This window comes from Corythoichthys intestinalis, chromosome 15, assembly GCF_030265065.1.
Source record: "Corythoichthys intestinalis isolate RoL2023-P3 chromosome 15, ASM3026506v1, whole genome shotgun sequence".
Taxonomy (NCBI): Eukaryota; Metazoa; Chordata; class Actinopteri; order Syngnathiformes; family Syngnathidae; genus Corythoichthys; species Corythoichthys intestinalis.
In genome coordinates this window covers 41,181,900-41,197,908 of record NC_080409.1, presented here as the reverse complement: position 1 = coordinate 41,197,908, position 16,009 = coordinate 41,181,900, and the positions used below count along the sequence as shown (strand labels likewise).

Sequence of the window (16,009 nt, the reverse complement as noted above, 5' to 3'; positions counted from 1 at the left end):
GCAGCGTAACCATGTGTTGTCACCGCCCTGCGACGTCAACAACAATGGCAACCTACTATTTAAACTAATTTTACAAATTGTATAAAAACAAAAACATCAGGTGGGGTTTTCATATAACATTTTTTTAACTCGTAATAATAAAGAACTACAAGTCTTTCTATCTGTGGATCCCTTTAAAAGCGCACATCCTCATCGCAAGTCATATAGAACCATTTCTATGTTAAACTGCCCATGAACTTGGGAACCTTTTTATTTATTTATTTGTTTTTATTTTATTTATTTATTTTTTTTAATGGTGGGAGTGTTCTTTGGATTTCCGACACTTGTGAATGGGAGTCTCCATGTTAAGGATTTTTGGCTAGTGATAACAACATCTGGAAGGGAAATTATAGCTAGTTTACATCGCAGAATTGGGGATTGGTGCCAATTTGTTGATTGAACACAGTATTGGAACATGCTCCCGATATTCTTCCAGTTTTATTATTTCTGACCACAACTCTTACAAATATCACGCTCATCTATGCGTTTTTCATCCCAACATATCGAGTGCCACCTTCCAAATCCTGCAACGGTTCGGCATGCATTGAGTCTGCCAAAGACAATTTGTCTTGAAATTTTATGTGGCGAAAATAGATACATTACAGACACATTCCCAACCAGGGCGGCCCCAGCCAAAGCTACACTCCTTTTTCTCTCCCATTCCTTGCCTTTCAAAATCTGTGGCTCGCTACACTCCATAAAAATGTGTCATTTTCTCTTTTTGTGCCATAGCCTGGAGAAGCTGTCCAGTTGAAGTGAATTCTCAACAGCTGCAAATTAAGAGATCCTAAAAAACATGAAAAGAACAGGAGCATTGCCACATGATCATACTGGCCTGCTAAATGCAGTCCAGCATAGAACACGTAACAGGTGTGCCGTGGGTGAACCACTATGATGGACAGATTCTTAGTGGGTATTAGAGGCCAAGGAAAAGTGGGTGGTAGAAGGTTAAGGGTGGCTAACCTCTGACTAAGAAGTATCCAATAGGATAGTGTAATCCAAGGGATGTCAGTCCCTTTTACTCTGACACTGGCGCGGTTTCATTGATCTGTGTCAAACATAGGCTACTGACGCGACAGGGTTGAATTTAACATGTAAATTCCGTGGTTCACAAGGGAGCCGCGTGTATAGGTATTCCAAATCTTTGTATTCGTGCTGTGAAATTTAACTCCTGATACAAACTCCTGTCCTGCAGTGTCGAAAGCAGCACACTTTTCTATGAGAAGCTACACAGACATTCGACAGTGATAACATGCACTTGATCTGGGAGTAATCCAGTGAGTAGGTGTTTCATATTCACGTTTATTCCTACTCTGCTGTGTTCCAGGCCAAAAATGATAATGTCAGTTTACCAAACATAAGCACAAGACAAGATGGAGCCCGGTTTCCAAGAAAATGAGTCCAGGGCAAACATTGAACTACTAGTTGGCAAAGCTGACTGAGCTTGTTGGGTAAACACTAGTGGCGGGGATCCCAGAACAGCACATGATTCTGCAATATATTAAGAATGATAGCATTCCACTTACTGAACGTCTTGCAGATATCAGAGACTGCTTTGAAGACTCTGTCGGAGAAGTTGACCTTGACTTTCATGTGCTTCATGTTGGGCAGCTGCAGGCGCAGAAGCTTGTGCTGTGGTGTGAAGAGCAGTCTGGCATCGGCCTGGATGCCATACTTATCCAGAGTCCAGTGGGTCTTCAGTAGCCACGTCTTCTTCTTCTCCCACCACAGCGCGTGGTCTGACCAGTCCTTTTTCACATCTGGAGGTGAAAAATGAAATGTTAGAATGGAAGTGTAAAAAAAAAAACAAAATGAGAAGCTGTTAGATTTTCTATTGAAAATTAATAAGTGCGACTTCTATACAGGTGTGCTCAATAGTTGTACCGAGTTCATTTTGTCTACACTTATAGATTAGTTAATTTTTTTCTTTTATCCCAGACAACAGTTTTAAGTTGTCTACACTTATAGATTAGTTTTTTTTTTCTTTTATCCCAGACAACAGTTTTAAGTTGTTTTAATTACCTGACCTCCCAGGTATTGGTCCATCCAAAATCCACCCAGAAAACAAATGTAACTTCATATATGAAATTCCATGCAATAAATCATAAATTGGGGAGACAGGGAGGAGATTTATTACAAGAAAAACAGAAGACAAGAAGAAGTGTGAGAAGGAGACAATGCTGAGACATACAAGGGCAATAAAAGAACAGGCACAACAGGAACATCACAAGTCAGCCATCACCGAAAAAAGGAAAACCACATTATGGAATGGAAAAAGGCCAGAGTCATCCACGCCGAAGAAAACAAACATCAGGGCTGGATCAGGGAGGCCTTTAAGATCCGCAAGCGCGGCCTGAGGACGCATCAACAGGGACGAGGGGGCTTACATTCTCTCTACTACCTGGACCACCATCCTGGAAAAGTGAACGGCAGAGGGCGTGACTCACCTGTCAATCTGACAGGTAAGTCACGCCTTCATTCATCAGCTGATAAAGACGCGTCACACCAACACCAGTGACTCTCTGATGAAGGCGGAGGTGTTCGCCGAAACATGTCAGGTGGTGTTATGGTGTTATACTTATATAGCGCTTTTCTACCTTTCAAGGCGCTCAAAGCGCTTTACACTATCTCGCCATCTACCTACTGGTGACGCAGCACCAGGAGCAACGTGGGGTTCAGTATCTTGCTCAAGGACACTTAGGCAAGGTCATCAGGGTGGAGAATTGAACCCACAGGTAATTAAAAACACTTAAAATAATTGTATGAGATAAAAGAAAAATTCAACTTAGGTGTCCTCAATAGTCGGAAAAGTATGGGCATCCAAAAATGGGTTGTGTTCGACTCTAACCTTCTGCTGGAATACCTTTTATCCAATGGAATGCATACATCAAGGACACTGCAGGAATCTGTCCAATATGTCAACCGAATGTGGCCTTATGGGCAGAAGATCAAATTTAAAGGTCTTTCAATGAGTATTTATGAAGTAAAAGCATGAGGAAAGACACCAGCGACTGTATGAAAGACACAGCAGCCTGCAAAACCCAGAGGGGATATCGGCTTCATACCTGCTGCTTTGTCGCAAAATCGTACTAGTCTGTGATCACTGGAAATCATAGACAAGCCACCAAACCCCAACATTGCTTCCAGGCTGTTGCTCGACACCCACTCGACACAATGACAACGTAGCCCCTTTCTCATTGTGTACAATGTTTGGAAGGTGAACACCCCAGGGATTGGAGGAAATTCAAAGCAGCTGTTTTGGCAGCTCACCTTGCTTCAAGTTCCAACTCAAAGTCAGCTAAACTCGCTACTATTCACAATTGCTTAAACACATTGCTTGAAATAAATAGTTTGAAAATTATACTTTCAGATTTCCCCTTGAGTAGTGATGTCATTACTCCGAGCATCATTCAAGGAGTGGTGTCTCATTTCCTACTCCCACGTACTCTTTAGACACTGTCCAGTCCATACACGGTCTCCCCGCGGGTCTTTCCCTTCACTTGATGAGTCACTGCTTAGAGGCAGACGTCTGTTTATTAAATTATCCCTTATCAATGCAGCTGATGTACTATGTTGAGACGGTGCATGAGTCTTGAGTGGCTCCAAATGGAGTTGTGTGTTGTGTGGTAATGACAAAATAATACACCCAAACAACAAAACAGAACTAAACAAACAAACAAACAAACAAACAAGAGTTTAACATACAAGTAACAAATGTAAAATGATGGATTGATGTATTACAAAACCAAACACAACAGCAACCACTTCCCCAGAACCAAAATATGAAATTAAACTCTTATGGCTAAAAAAACAAAAAAACAAAAAAACAAAAAAAAACAAACATGCAACAGTGATCTGTAGAGTGGCCCGGAGCTTCAGCACAGTGAGAACCAGAAGAGTTGCCCATTATAGTTCAAGGCGCAACACACAAGCCAAATGTGGCACTGAATGTCACAACAACATGAATGCATCATAAGAGTGGAAAGCTGTCAGACTACATGTGTTCTTTTTCCATCATAAATAGCAATGACTGACTCAATGTTTCTATCCCTTCTAGCAAGGAAAATATTATGCTGATCTCGAAAGTAACTGGATGCTATGGAAACCTAAACCCTTGAAAGAGGCACCCGTCTGAACTGTTGACGCCCTCCTGCAGATCCTATCAGAAATGGCTGAATGGAAGGGATTAGGTAGTTAAAGCAATAGATTGGCTCCTTAGAATCAGGAAACAAGACCACGGTAATGCCAGGCATAGCAAACCTGGTCGCGGAAGCAATTACAGAGGTGATTAGCACAGGGAAGAATGTTCAATCGGAGAAGGACCACAAGCCACTAAATGCTATGTCATTATTGTGGGGTCCAACTGGAGGTGTTGTTGGTAAAGCAGTTGCTTCCACACCATTTACGCTGCAAACAATTGGTAGCATAGTGAAAACATTCCCAAAGCCATCTTTGGGCATTGTGTGCATTCGTAGTAGCATGGGGTCTAGCTGTCATCACCACTTCCTGATGCCTCAGCTGTGCACAAACACTTCATTGCTACCATAAGGAGCTGCTTTGATACATTCATCTCACTTAATTGTGGCATATTCGCCGGTACAGCAGATCTAAGAGGTTTTCGCACACTACATGGTTTGGAACCACATGAACCCATTCGGATCTAATTAAAATGTAACAAAAGATCAAGAAGAATTGAATTGTTCCAGGGGTTAAGTTTTGGCTAGGGGGAAGTGGTTGAGGGTGATTGAAGGCACTTATCCAACCAAAATGCTGAAACTGAGCTGTCAAAGCAGGAAGAGAGGAAGGTTTTCACAATCCTGGGGATGTCTGGGAGAGGAGGTAATGTAACTGATGAAGATAACTGAAGCATATGTCACACTGAATCTCCAAACAATTGCTGTGGCAGTGCCTTAACAGTATAACTAGGGAGACTGAAGGAAGACAATGAATTCCATCTCACAGACATATCATGACAGGGTGTTGGTACAGTGAGGTGGGACTATTGGGTCCTGAGGGTAAAACACTGACTGTAACTAAAGCCTTTTTCAGAGCAATCAATTAATTAGCAGCATAACAACAACAGAGAATTTTGAAATAGCTTCTGGCACTACCTCCAATGCTGGAAAATCACAGTTAACATCGTGCCCTAATTCCATGTTGCTGTTTTGTATAAACGGCAATGACTTGGAAAGTACGGCTTTACAGCAGCTGAATCAACACAAAAGCAAATATTAAAAGTGGCAAAAAAAGACAAATTAAGATGGAGGATAGTGGGTTAAACTTAAAATAGTCAAATGTATTTTCATATTTTTATTTTTCTATAACAAGCACTTTCTAACGTCTCACAGCAATGCTAGCAATTATCCACTTATTGTTCACCGCAGACCAAATTCTATAGAAATCTGAATATGTAAGCCCTCACAGTGGGCCTACCTTAAGCGCTATGCTGACTACAGGGAACCATAACTGCACATTAAGACCCTTCCACACTGCCTGCCAAAGCGCACTTTTTGACCATGCCATTTACTGTACCATTTACAGTACAATAGCGAAGTAGGCGACCAAGGAACTTTCCACTGTCTGTGGTAGTACCAAATCCCAAACAGAAGGAGGACTGCACCGTCTGAGGTAGTACCAGATCCAAAACAGAAGGAGGACACAGTCAGTCCCAAAGCACACCAATTAAGTCATTCTCACTATCTACAATGCTCACTTATCATGAGCTTTTGTGTCAAATGATAAAGCATTAACTATCCACCAACTAAATGATGTTGGATTTGAGGATTTCCAAAAAAATCGATTATTACATGCATCGTGATTCGACACGAGACGATTCAATTACGATGCATAAAGTTTCAAAAACGATGCTTTTTCCCCTCATAACTTTATGGCAGCCACTCGTAGTAGAACGAAATTCAGGACACGTCTGACGCCCGGGCACCGTTAACGGGTGTACGCACTTTATGATGGATGCTGCCGGTTACTGAGAGAGAGAGATTTGCTCCTTTTTAAAAGACTGGAAAATAAATTTGTGTATGAGACAGGCAGGTACAGAAGCGCGACCTGGTGGTCGCGCTTTTGTGCGCAAGTTATTTTTTTAGAGCAAGAGGGGAAGAGAGATAGTTTGTTGCTCCTTGTCTTTTAGACAGCAGTAGTTTTAAGGCATTTCAATTGAAAAATGTCTTATGTGTGTCGCTAAGACCCGTTGCTAAGACCCGTGTGCATCTATAAGAGGTGAGTACACGAACCCTCTTGCACTGTTTAGCCTTTATTGTTGTTGTTTTTGAAATGTTAATAGTTAGCGCCGAGCTCTAAACTAATTAGCTAATTCGCTAACGTGTATTTCATATGCAGAACGTGTAAAACCATGATTAAGTACAGTGGTAACACTACAAACATGCGAAATGGTACCGAAATCTGTGAAAACAAAGTATATTGGTTAAAAGAAGTCTTATTTCTAAAGACACTTTGTTTCCAGAAAATGTGCAATTCATTCCACCTGTGTAAATGTTGTTGTATTGTTGAGAGAAATAAGTACTCACTTTAAAATGGTTCATGTTTTCGCACTTTCTTGTAAAAATAAATAAATAAATAAATAAAATAGCAGCTTGAGGGCAGCTTTTTGTTGTATGGGCATGTTTCCATCGTTCCTGTTGAATCATTAGGATATTTTAAATAAATAATGGACATAAATTTGTTCAGCTACTGTATTAATAAGTAAAGAACGATGCATTGATAATCGTGATAATCGCGATAACCGTGATCATCGTCAATACCATGATCATTGTTCAATAATCGAATCGTAGCACCCTGAATCGTAATCGAATCGAATCGTGGGGTGCCTCAGATGGCACACCCCCAGTTGGGATGCAGCACTGTCATCTTGCGAAACCACACACTTGTTCAATTTTATCAGATTTTTGTGTGAAAAATACTCAGTTACCCTCAAGCTCTTATGACTCCCGCCTGTCCTTGACTATGATGTGGCCATTTTGCACGCTATTCATGTCAGATTTTATTAAATACTTCTTTTAATTCCTGCCCGTCCTAGCTCACCCAAACAGGACAAAAATCTTACAATCTGCGTTCCGTTGTGGGGGAGCACATTGGGTGGGTGCTTTTAGCAATGAGGAGGTAAGTTAATACATACGCAGTGAACGGGAAGGCTCAAAATACAGCTTGCCAAGCATGACGTAATGCGGGAGCCCAGAGAAATGGCAGGAGGGGGGTAGCTGGGTGGTCTAAGTAATTGGGTGCATTAAACATAGACCCACAAGCTCCTGGTTGGAGTGATGGGAGTGTGTCTTGAAAGACAAGTGTAGGGAAAGTAGAAAGGAGAGGCACGGTTTTGTGACCTCCACAGGACAGAAAAGATGAGCAAGATGATTGAATGCGAGTGTGCTGTGTTCTTATCCATTCATTAACCACATTAGGTGTGTGTTTGTACGTGGGTATGCTTTAACGAGCTCAATTAATTCATAAATTCTGGTCGAGTGATTTGTTTTTATTAAACACTCTCCAACCAGACTGGAGTGCTGCTGCTGACAGGTATGAACAATGCTGAGCGCTGTAAATTTAATAGATCCAGGGAAATTACAAATATTTTCCATCAGTGTGTTCATGTTAGTACTGATGCTAATGGAGGCTTTGGGGGGAGGGGTATAATGAAATAGATCAATAAGAGGAGTCATAGTGATAAGTAATTGAGCAGGCCGAAACAAAAATAAACATTTTCAATATTTTTAATGAATAGCCTCTCCAAAGCATTGACATGATTCATGTCAAGAGTCCACTTGAAAAAAAAAATGGCACCAAAATGCATGAAAACAAATAACACCAAACCATTAAGATTTTAGAATAGAAGAGTATGGTTAAAAATATAATAAATAAATATATACGTTAGAGGTGGGAATCTTTGGGCAGCTAACGATTCGATTATGATTACGATTCAGAGGCTACGATTCGATTATAAATCGATTATTGATGACCCCCCACCCTCCCCCCGCTATTAGCTGCTTTTAATGTTTTGTACATTAGTTACAAAAACTGTTAAAAAAAAAAAAGCCTGGCAGGCTTAAATAAACGACTATTTCAGTATCAAGTTAACAGTTAAAAACAATAAATAATATACTCAAATCCCCATTCTGTATCAGCAGCTTTAAACTACATTCAATTAATTTAATGTTGTGAATCAACCGTTAAAGTTGTTAAAATTGCTCCCGTTATTCCATAATTTATCTTATGTCTACTTTCGACATGTGAAAGTTTTAAAACTATTTTAAAGATAGATTCAAGTCAAGGTTTTACCAATTTAGGAGAATTTTAGATAAAAAGTTAATTAGGTTCGCTTGGAAGGTTCGCTACAACAGCCTTGCAGGGAAGTCTACTGCTTTAAGATGGCGGCCGTTTACTAACGCCCGCATCTAGCTTTCTGTACATGTGCTGCTAATGCCACCGAGTCTATTTTGCATCTAGTCCTATATAAATATGATATCTACCGTACCATTATGGGGACGTACTTTGTAGCAGCTGTCGGCAGCAGTCAAGTATGTTGTTGTTTTTTTATCTCGCGGCATGAGTTGAGCTAGAGCCGTGAGTTGAGCATTGGCATTACTCGAGGGGCCGGGTAATGACAAGCATGATGTTTAGCTACTCTCGCTCCGTTCCTCATTGCGTCCCGAAGACCGCGCGGCGCGCTGAGTGTGTTTTACTTCCGCTTTACTTGACATATGTCAATAATCGGAATTTGGATGTTTGTGAATCGTTCTCGAATCTTCCACGGCCGAATCACGAATAATCTAAGAATCGGAAATTTCGCACACCTCTAATATACGTGAATATCTGGGCTTTCACTCAAGTTCCATGATGAAAGCTTGATCGTTATTCATTTCTCATTCCTTATATTTCCTATGGGGGAAAAAAATCTGCAAGAGATTTTGTTCAACCCTTGGTGGTTCAACTGTGCTTTATTTTGCGATACTATTGGGTTATAATTTATCCAATCTAAAGTGACTAGCAACAACCATAATACGGATATTATAAATGCCTAAAGTGATTTAACTGAGACAACAAAGAAACAGCAGTGACAGTCAGCTGAGTCCACAAGCAAAACACAAGACTCGTGACATTGACAGATAAGAACTGACACATGTTGCCAGTCGCTGTGTGTTTGCACGCACACATGAAAACACACACAGTGTAATCTTTTACAGATTTTCCAAAGGTACGATGGTTATTAGGGAGGGACTCTGTGGGGCATGATGGCAAAGTTCAACATTTTCAGCTGATAAAACGTTGACAAGGTGAGGGTTCTCACTGCTGTTTTCTTCTGCTACTCCAGTTTGACACGGCCAGACAACAAATTTGTTGCCACACAAAACAAGAGACACATCTGCGGGTTTGTTTGCCTAAGTCAAGCAACCAGTTTATAGAAAGCCAATGTTAGTTAACAAATGAAACATAACAGTTTTAAGAATTGGCTTCCATTCACGCAGTCATGAAAGATACCATCAACACTAGATAGTAAACACGACTGCAACATTCACGATTAAGACAGGTGACTACAATATCTGTATAAACATAGAGGTGTAGTGTGGCTGATTGAAGTGATACAAAACAAAAAACTCGTGACAAAAGTAGCAAAACTGGTTCATCCGACTCATCATTTTTACAGCAAAATTCAGTGTGACTACCGTATTTTTCGGACTATAAGTCGCAATTTTTTTCATAGTTTGGCTGGGGGTGTGACTAATACACTGGAGCGACTTATATGTGAAATTATTAACACATTATTATGTCATTTTACATGTTATTTTGGTGTTTTGGAGTGACAATGATGGTTCGGTAAACTTGTTAGCATGTTCTTTATGCTATAATTATCTGAATAACTCTTAATAGCTATGTTACGTTAACATACGGGCCACGTTCGCATTTCGTTATTCATGCATCATGTAACATTATCATACTGTACACTTATTCAGCATGTTGTTCTCTATTTTATTTTTATTTTGAATTCCCTTTCAAGATGACATATCTGTTGTATGTGCTGGATTCTATCAAATTTCCCCCCAAAATTATTCATTATACTAATTCATTATAAAATACTCCGGTGCGAATTATATGTTTTTTTCCTTTTCATTATATTAATTCATTATAAAATACTCCGGTGCGGATTATATATGGTTTTCTCCTTTTCATTGCGCATTTTTGGGCTGGTGCGACTTATACTCAGGTGCGACTTAAAGTCTGAAAAATACGGTGGTTTCCGAGGTACAGTAGAACCCAACAGATACCGACTCCGACTAGAGGTGTGCAAAATTTCCGATTCTTAGATTATTCACGATTCGGCCGTGGAAGATTCGAGAACGATTCACAAACATCCAAATTCCGATTATTGAAATATGCCAAGTAAAGCGGAAGTACAACACACTCAGTGCGCCGCGCGGTCAATGAGGAACGGAGCAAGAGTAGCTAAACATCATGCTTCTCATTACCCGGCCCCTCGGGTAATGCAAATGCTCAACTCAAGGCTCTAGCTCAACTCATGCCACGAGATAAAAAAACACAACAACATACCTGACTGCTGCCGAAAAGCTGCTACAAAGTAGCATAATGTTATGGTAGATATCATTTATATAGGACTAGATGCATTACCGATTCGGTAGCGTTAGCAGCACACCTACAAAAAGCTAGATATGGACGTTAGTAAATGGCCGCCATCTTAAAGCAGTACACGTCCCTGCAAGGCTGTTGTAGCGAACCTTCCAAGCAAACCTAATTAACTTTTTATCTAAAATACTCCTAAATCGGTAAAATATTGACTTGAATCTATCTTTAAAATAGTTTTAAAACTTTCACATATCGAAAGTAGACAAAAGGGAAATTATGAAATAACGGGAGCAATTTTAACAACTTTAACGGTTGATTCACAACATTAAATTAATTGAATGTAGTTTAAAGCTGATGATACAGAATGGGGACTGGAGTTTTTTATTTACTGTTATTTTTGTATATTTGTTTTACTGCTATATGTTAACTTGATACTGAAATAGTAGTTTGGTTTAGCCTGAAAGTATTTTTGAACAATTTTGGAACGAATGTACAAAACATTTAAAAAAAAAAAAAAAAAAAAAAAAAAAAAAAAAGGAGGGGGGTGCATCAATAATCGTTTTATAATCGAATCGGAGCCTCTGAACCGTAATCGTAATCGAATCGTTAGGTGCCCAAAGATTCCCAGCTCTAACTCCGACACTGAAGAATGAACCATTAAATTGTAGCATTGAGTAGCACTTTTAAATATGTTTTCTCAAACATAAAATGATTCCATCCAACACAAACATGACGAGCAAAATCTTTGTGTAACAGGCTGTCTGTGCATTGAAACATTTTAGAAGGCAGAATGCCGGTAGCACAAGACAATAAGAACACAAGTACAGACAATGCTTGCGTCAAGGCATTAGCAGCCAGATGGCTATTAGTGTAAACCTTAGAGACAGGTAGTTTGTGTCCATTTGTGTCATCATCCAAACAGGGGCAAAACAATAGTACACTCTATAGTGCTTCACCCTGACGCAGCTTGATACAATTACAGACCTTGTGGAATAATAACATTACCAAGAAAGCAAAGTGGGTATTCCGATCAATGAAGCAGATACGCAATATGCAAGACCTCCCCCATGCGTGACTTGGTCGATTTTATGCTTTGAGTTGAGAGCAAAAATTTGACTCGGGCCCTACAAGTGAGCTTCAGATTGACAAGCGATGACAAAGTGGACCACATTTCAATCATATCGAAGAAGAAGATGTATTATTGTTTTAACGTCCTATTTTACCAGTAATTACTGTAATTTTCGCAGTATAAGGTGCACCTGACTATTAGCCGCCACCCACCAAATTTGACACGAATCAGCATTTGTCCAAAAGACTATAAGCCGCAGCTGTCCTCACTGTATCATGAGATATTTACACAAAAATATATCATCCGGAACCACCATGAAGCTTTGAACCAATTGGCTGCTAAGCTCCATTGCTTCAAAAAGCTTCAATTTAGCCATCACAGTTCTCTTTGGGGAGACAAGTCAGCCTCTGCTGCCACCTGCTGTCAACACCGTTGTCATCAGATATGCCTCCTAGCATGTTTTGCATCGCCCCAGATGTAAATAACAAATCAAAATTCATGTTCTGTGCTAATTATTTCTTCAGTTACTGTTCTAGTTGTTTCATTCATTGCTAGTTATGGAATTTGGTAACACTTCATTTGACAGTAGCACCATAAGACTGTCATAAGACCATCATAATTATGACATGACACTCCCATGAGCAGTAATGAATGCTTATGACAGATGTCATTTTGTGTCATCCGACAAATTATCTCCCTTTTGAACGGATGTGAAAGATCCCAGCAGGACATTAATGGAGTTAGTGACATAATTTGCCGGATGACATTTAATGACATCTGTCATAAGCATTCATTCATGCCCATGATAATGTCATGTCATAATTATGACGGTCTTATGGCAGTCTTATGACCCCACTGTCAAATAAAGTGTTACTTATTAAACCAAATAAATCAACAAATAAGCTGCACTGGATCATAAGCCGCGGGATTCAAAATGAGGGAAAAAAGTAGCGGCTTATAGTCCGAAAATTACGATATGAATGTTTATTCACTCTTGTACGACATACAAATTAAAACTATCTCAATTGTCATTTACGTTTTATAATGTGCGTCGGAAAAAAATCGCGTTAAGATTGTCACCTGCTTGTCAGCGGCGACTCATTGATGACAAGTTTCATTACTTTCACCAGAACTGCAGGGTGAACTTGGCATACAACAAAGAAAGTAAAGGTTTAAATGAAACTATTTACTAGTCCGTGACAATAAACACCATGTTAAATCACTGACACTGGTAAAAGGTGAATCTTTGGTGGTGAAAAAACACCACATTCTATTTGGGTCTCCATTGTGAAGTGACTGTAGAAACTTAAAAAAAGCACCGTATCAGTTTACTACATTGAGACGCAGGTGTGCAGTGTTGTAACAACAATGCCAGCGGTTCTAAAATGTCCTCACACTGGAGTCCTTGTGTCATGTAAACTACTACAGTGAAAGGGAAGTGACAAAACGCACAGGAGGCTAACGTATCAAAGTGCTTACAGTGACTGGGAGAATTTATAGTACGGTTGGGAATTGAACAACGCAAGATCATGATAATTTCGCCTAGAGATCGACTGATATGGGTTTTTCAGGACCGATACTGATTATTAGTAATTAGTGGGGCCGGTAACTGATTTTTGGGGCAGATATTCATTTGCAGTAAAAGTGTACAAATTAGCGTGAAAAATGAATAATGCAAACATTGAACTTCATTGAAATGCTTGAAGCATGTTTATTGAATCAAATAAATAGAAAATAAAAGCTAATAATAGGGGGTAGTGTGGTTCAGTGGTAGAATAGTTGTTCCCCACCCAGAGGTTGTGGGTTCGATTCTCCGCCCTGATGACCTCGTCTAAGTATCGTTGAGCAAGTTACTAAACCTCATGTTGCTCTTAGTGCTGCATCACCAGCAGGTAGATGAGGATATCATATGAAGTGCTTTGAGGGCAGAAAATTGGAAGGTGGAAAGGCGCAATACTCCATATACCATTACCATTTAACCAATCAGAGGATGGGGTGAATACTTGCGCAAGAGACAGCAGGAAGGACAGAGAGGCGCTGCTGCACCTGAGCCGAAATAACCCAGTTTTTAAATGGATTTTTTTCAAATCAGCCGGTCGGATTTAAAAAATTAAGGCCGATACCAATTAGGGCTGCAGCTATCGATTATTTTAGTAGTCGATTAATCGATGAACTAGTTAGTTCGAATAATCGAGTAATCAGATAAGGAACAAAAAAAAAAAAAAAAAATCTGACCTCGACCTCAAACGGTATAAAAACCAAATGAATGAGGATATACGTAAAACAAAAGAACAATTGGCTAACTTACATTGCAAAAAGGCCGCTAGTTTAAATGCTATAAAATGCCAACTTTTTTTTTGACAATGCTCTTAATAGTTCAAACACATATTCCCACAAAAAAAGGCTAAATATAACTTTAAACTAAATTACAAATTAATTAGCTCAAACAAAAACTTATGTTTGTCTTAATAGGGAGCAGCTGGATTCAGCCAAGAGAAATAAGGCAGACGAGAGAGCAGTGTATCCACTCAAATTAATAAAACTAAATGCAAACACTTTCAAAACAAACCATTACAACGCAAATTTAATTAACCGAATACTCGAGGCAGCAAAATTTAATTCGTATATTTTTTTCTAATCGAATACTCGAGTTAATCCATTAATCGTTGCAGAACTAATACCAATATACGTCAAATTGCAAAATAGAAGCGTCGAGAATCGGTCGCTCTCTAATTTCGCCAACACCACCGATAATATCACACATTATCTTGATAATACAGGTATTGAAGGGAAAATATTAAGGTGAAAAATTGTATCTCGAGTTACATAACAATCACTGCCCCGCAGCATCTTGCAAGTGAAACAGGAAAGCGCTGGACTGGGCAGGACCGCTATTTGGACTAACTACTTCCTATCAGAAAGATTAGGGGGAAGGATAATTCTTGGGCCACTTTTCAATTCATAAAAGAGAGCTCCTTTCCATCTCCATCAAAAAGAAAATGGCATAGCAGTTGGGTAAAGTGGTCAAGGCTATGAAAGGGGCTCAAAATTTAATTGAGTAAAAAAAAACTAAAATAAAGAAATAAATAAAGACAAAAATGACAGAAGAACAGCAAAAAGATGCGTATGAAGAGCCGGGAGGAAGTTAGGCATCCTGTGGCGTATCACATCTGTTTCCGCGCAAAAACCTGCGCCCCAATTGTTGGGAAAAGACAAATTGCCAAAGTTCCCAGCAGGGCGCAGAATGTTCAACATGTACCAGTGAGTGAGTTCACAATGAGATTAATAGATGTGTGGTTGAGCCAAACAAGTCAACACCAAACCCGGTAGCTGCGTTGCCTTTTTGGGCATTCGGGACCAGACCTAGTATCCGCTCGCTGTTTTAAGTTGTGCAAGTGGCTACTATGTTTGAAAAGAAACAGATAAGATCGACGACTAATATATATGTTTGAAAGCGCACTTGATGCATGGGGAGAGTTCCCCGTGGTTCTCCAGTGGCCTCATTTTCAAGACTCCACCTCACTGGAAAGAACTACACTAATGACCAGCCACAGTACAACATTTTATGTTTGCTCAACTTCTATTTACGGAACAGTTGAAAGAGTCATGATCATGATCAGGAGTGATAGTAAATGCTTGCTATTAAAGATACACGATAATATCGGTTACCGATAATTATCGGCCGATAATGGCAATTATGACGTCACACAGATTTTTAAAAAATCAACCGATAATGCAATCCAATAATTATATACTTGATTTAGCCTCCAAATGTGCGCAACCAAGCAGTTTTCTCCACTTCTCCACCGCCGCCTGCTCAACCCCTCCCCTCTCTGAAGCCCCTGTGGGAGGAGGGGTTCATGAGTACTGCGTCATAGAGGATGCGGTGTTAGACATCAGTGTTGAGGCACTCTCACTAGCGTGCGTTGCTTTTCCCGTGTGTGAAATGAAATAAACGACGCTCTCACCATCTACAAAACAGTTCCACGAGGCGTAAAGAAAGCGTCCTCATTGAACACCACTAACCCAGCAGCCATTTAAAACTGCATCACAAAGATTTTTGGAACGAATACGAGGCTGCTGCTAGCGCGAATGCTAAAGCTATTGTAAACACAAACTATAAAGGAAGCTACGGGGCTTGGGACGATACAGAGACGCTGCGGTCCTCCCAGAGTCGGGTTGTTTGGGAATGCAGCCCAAAGCGGGTGGTAAACTCCCATCTATGGCTAAACACCTCACGAGACCGATAGTCGACAAGTAGCTGTCTTCCGACGGTGCCCGCCGCTCCGGCAG

General features: G+C 40.0%; 1 protein-coding gene across 4 annotated transcripts in view; it reads right to left on the bottom strand.

The window, feature by feature from the left end:
* The window catches only part of fermt2 (FERM domain containing kindlin 2), an 82,873-nt gene that overhangs the window by 52,423 nt on the left and 14,441 nt on the right, over positions 1-16,009 (bottom strand). For all 4 annotated transcript variants that reach the window (XM_057858688.1, XM_057858689.1, XM_057858690.1 and 1 more), the window contains exon 3: positions 1,566-1,799. In XM_057858688.1, the coding sequence (XP_057714671.1) occupies positions 1,566-1,799 (234 nt within the window). The remainder of the gene's footprint in view (positions 1-1,565; positions 1,800-16,009) is intronic.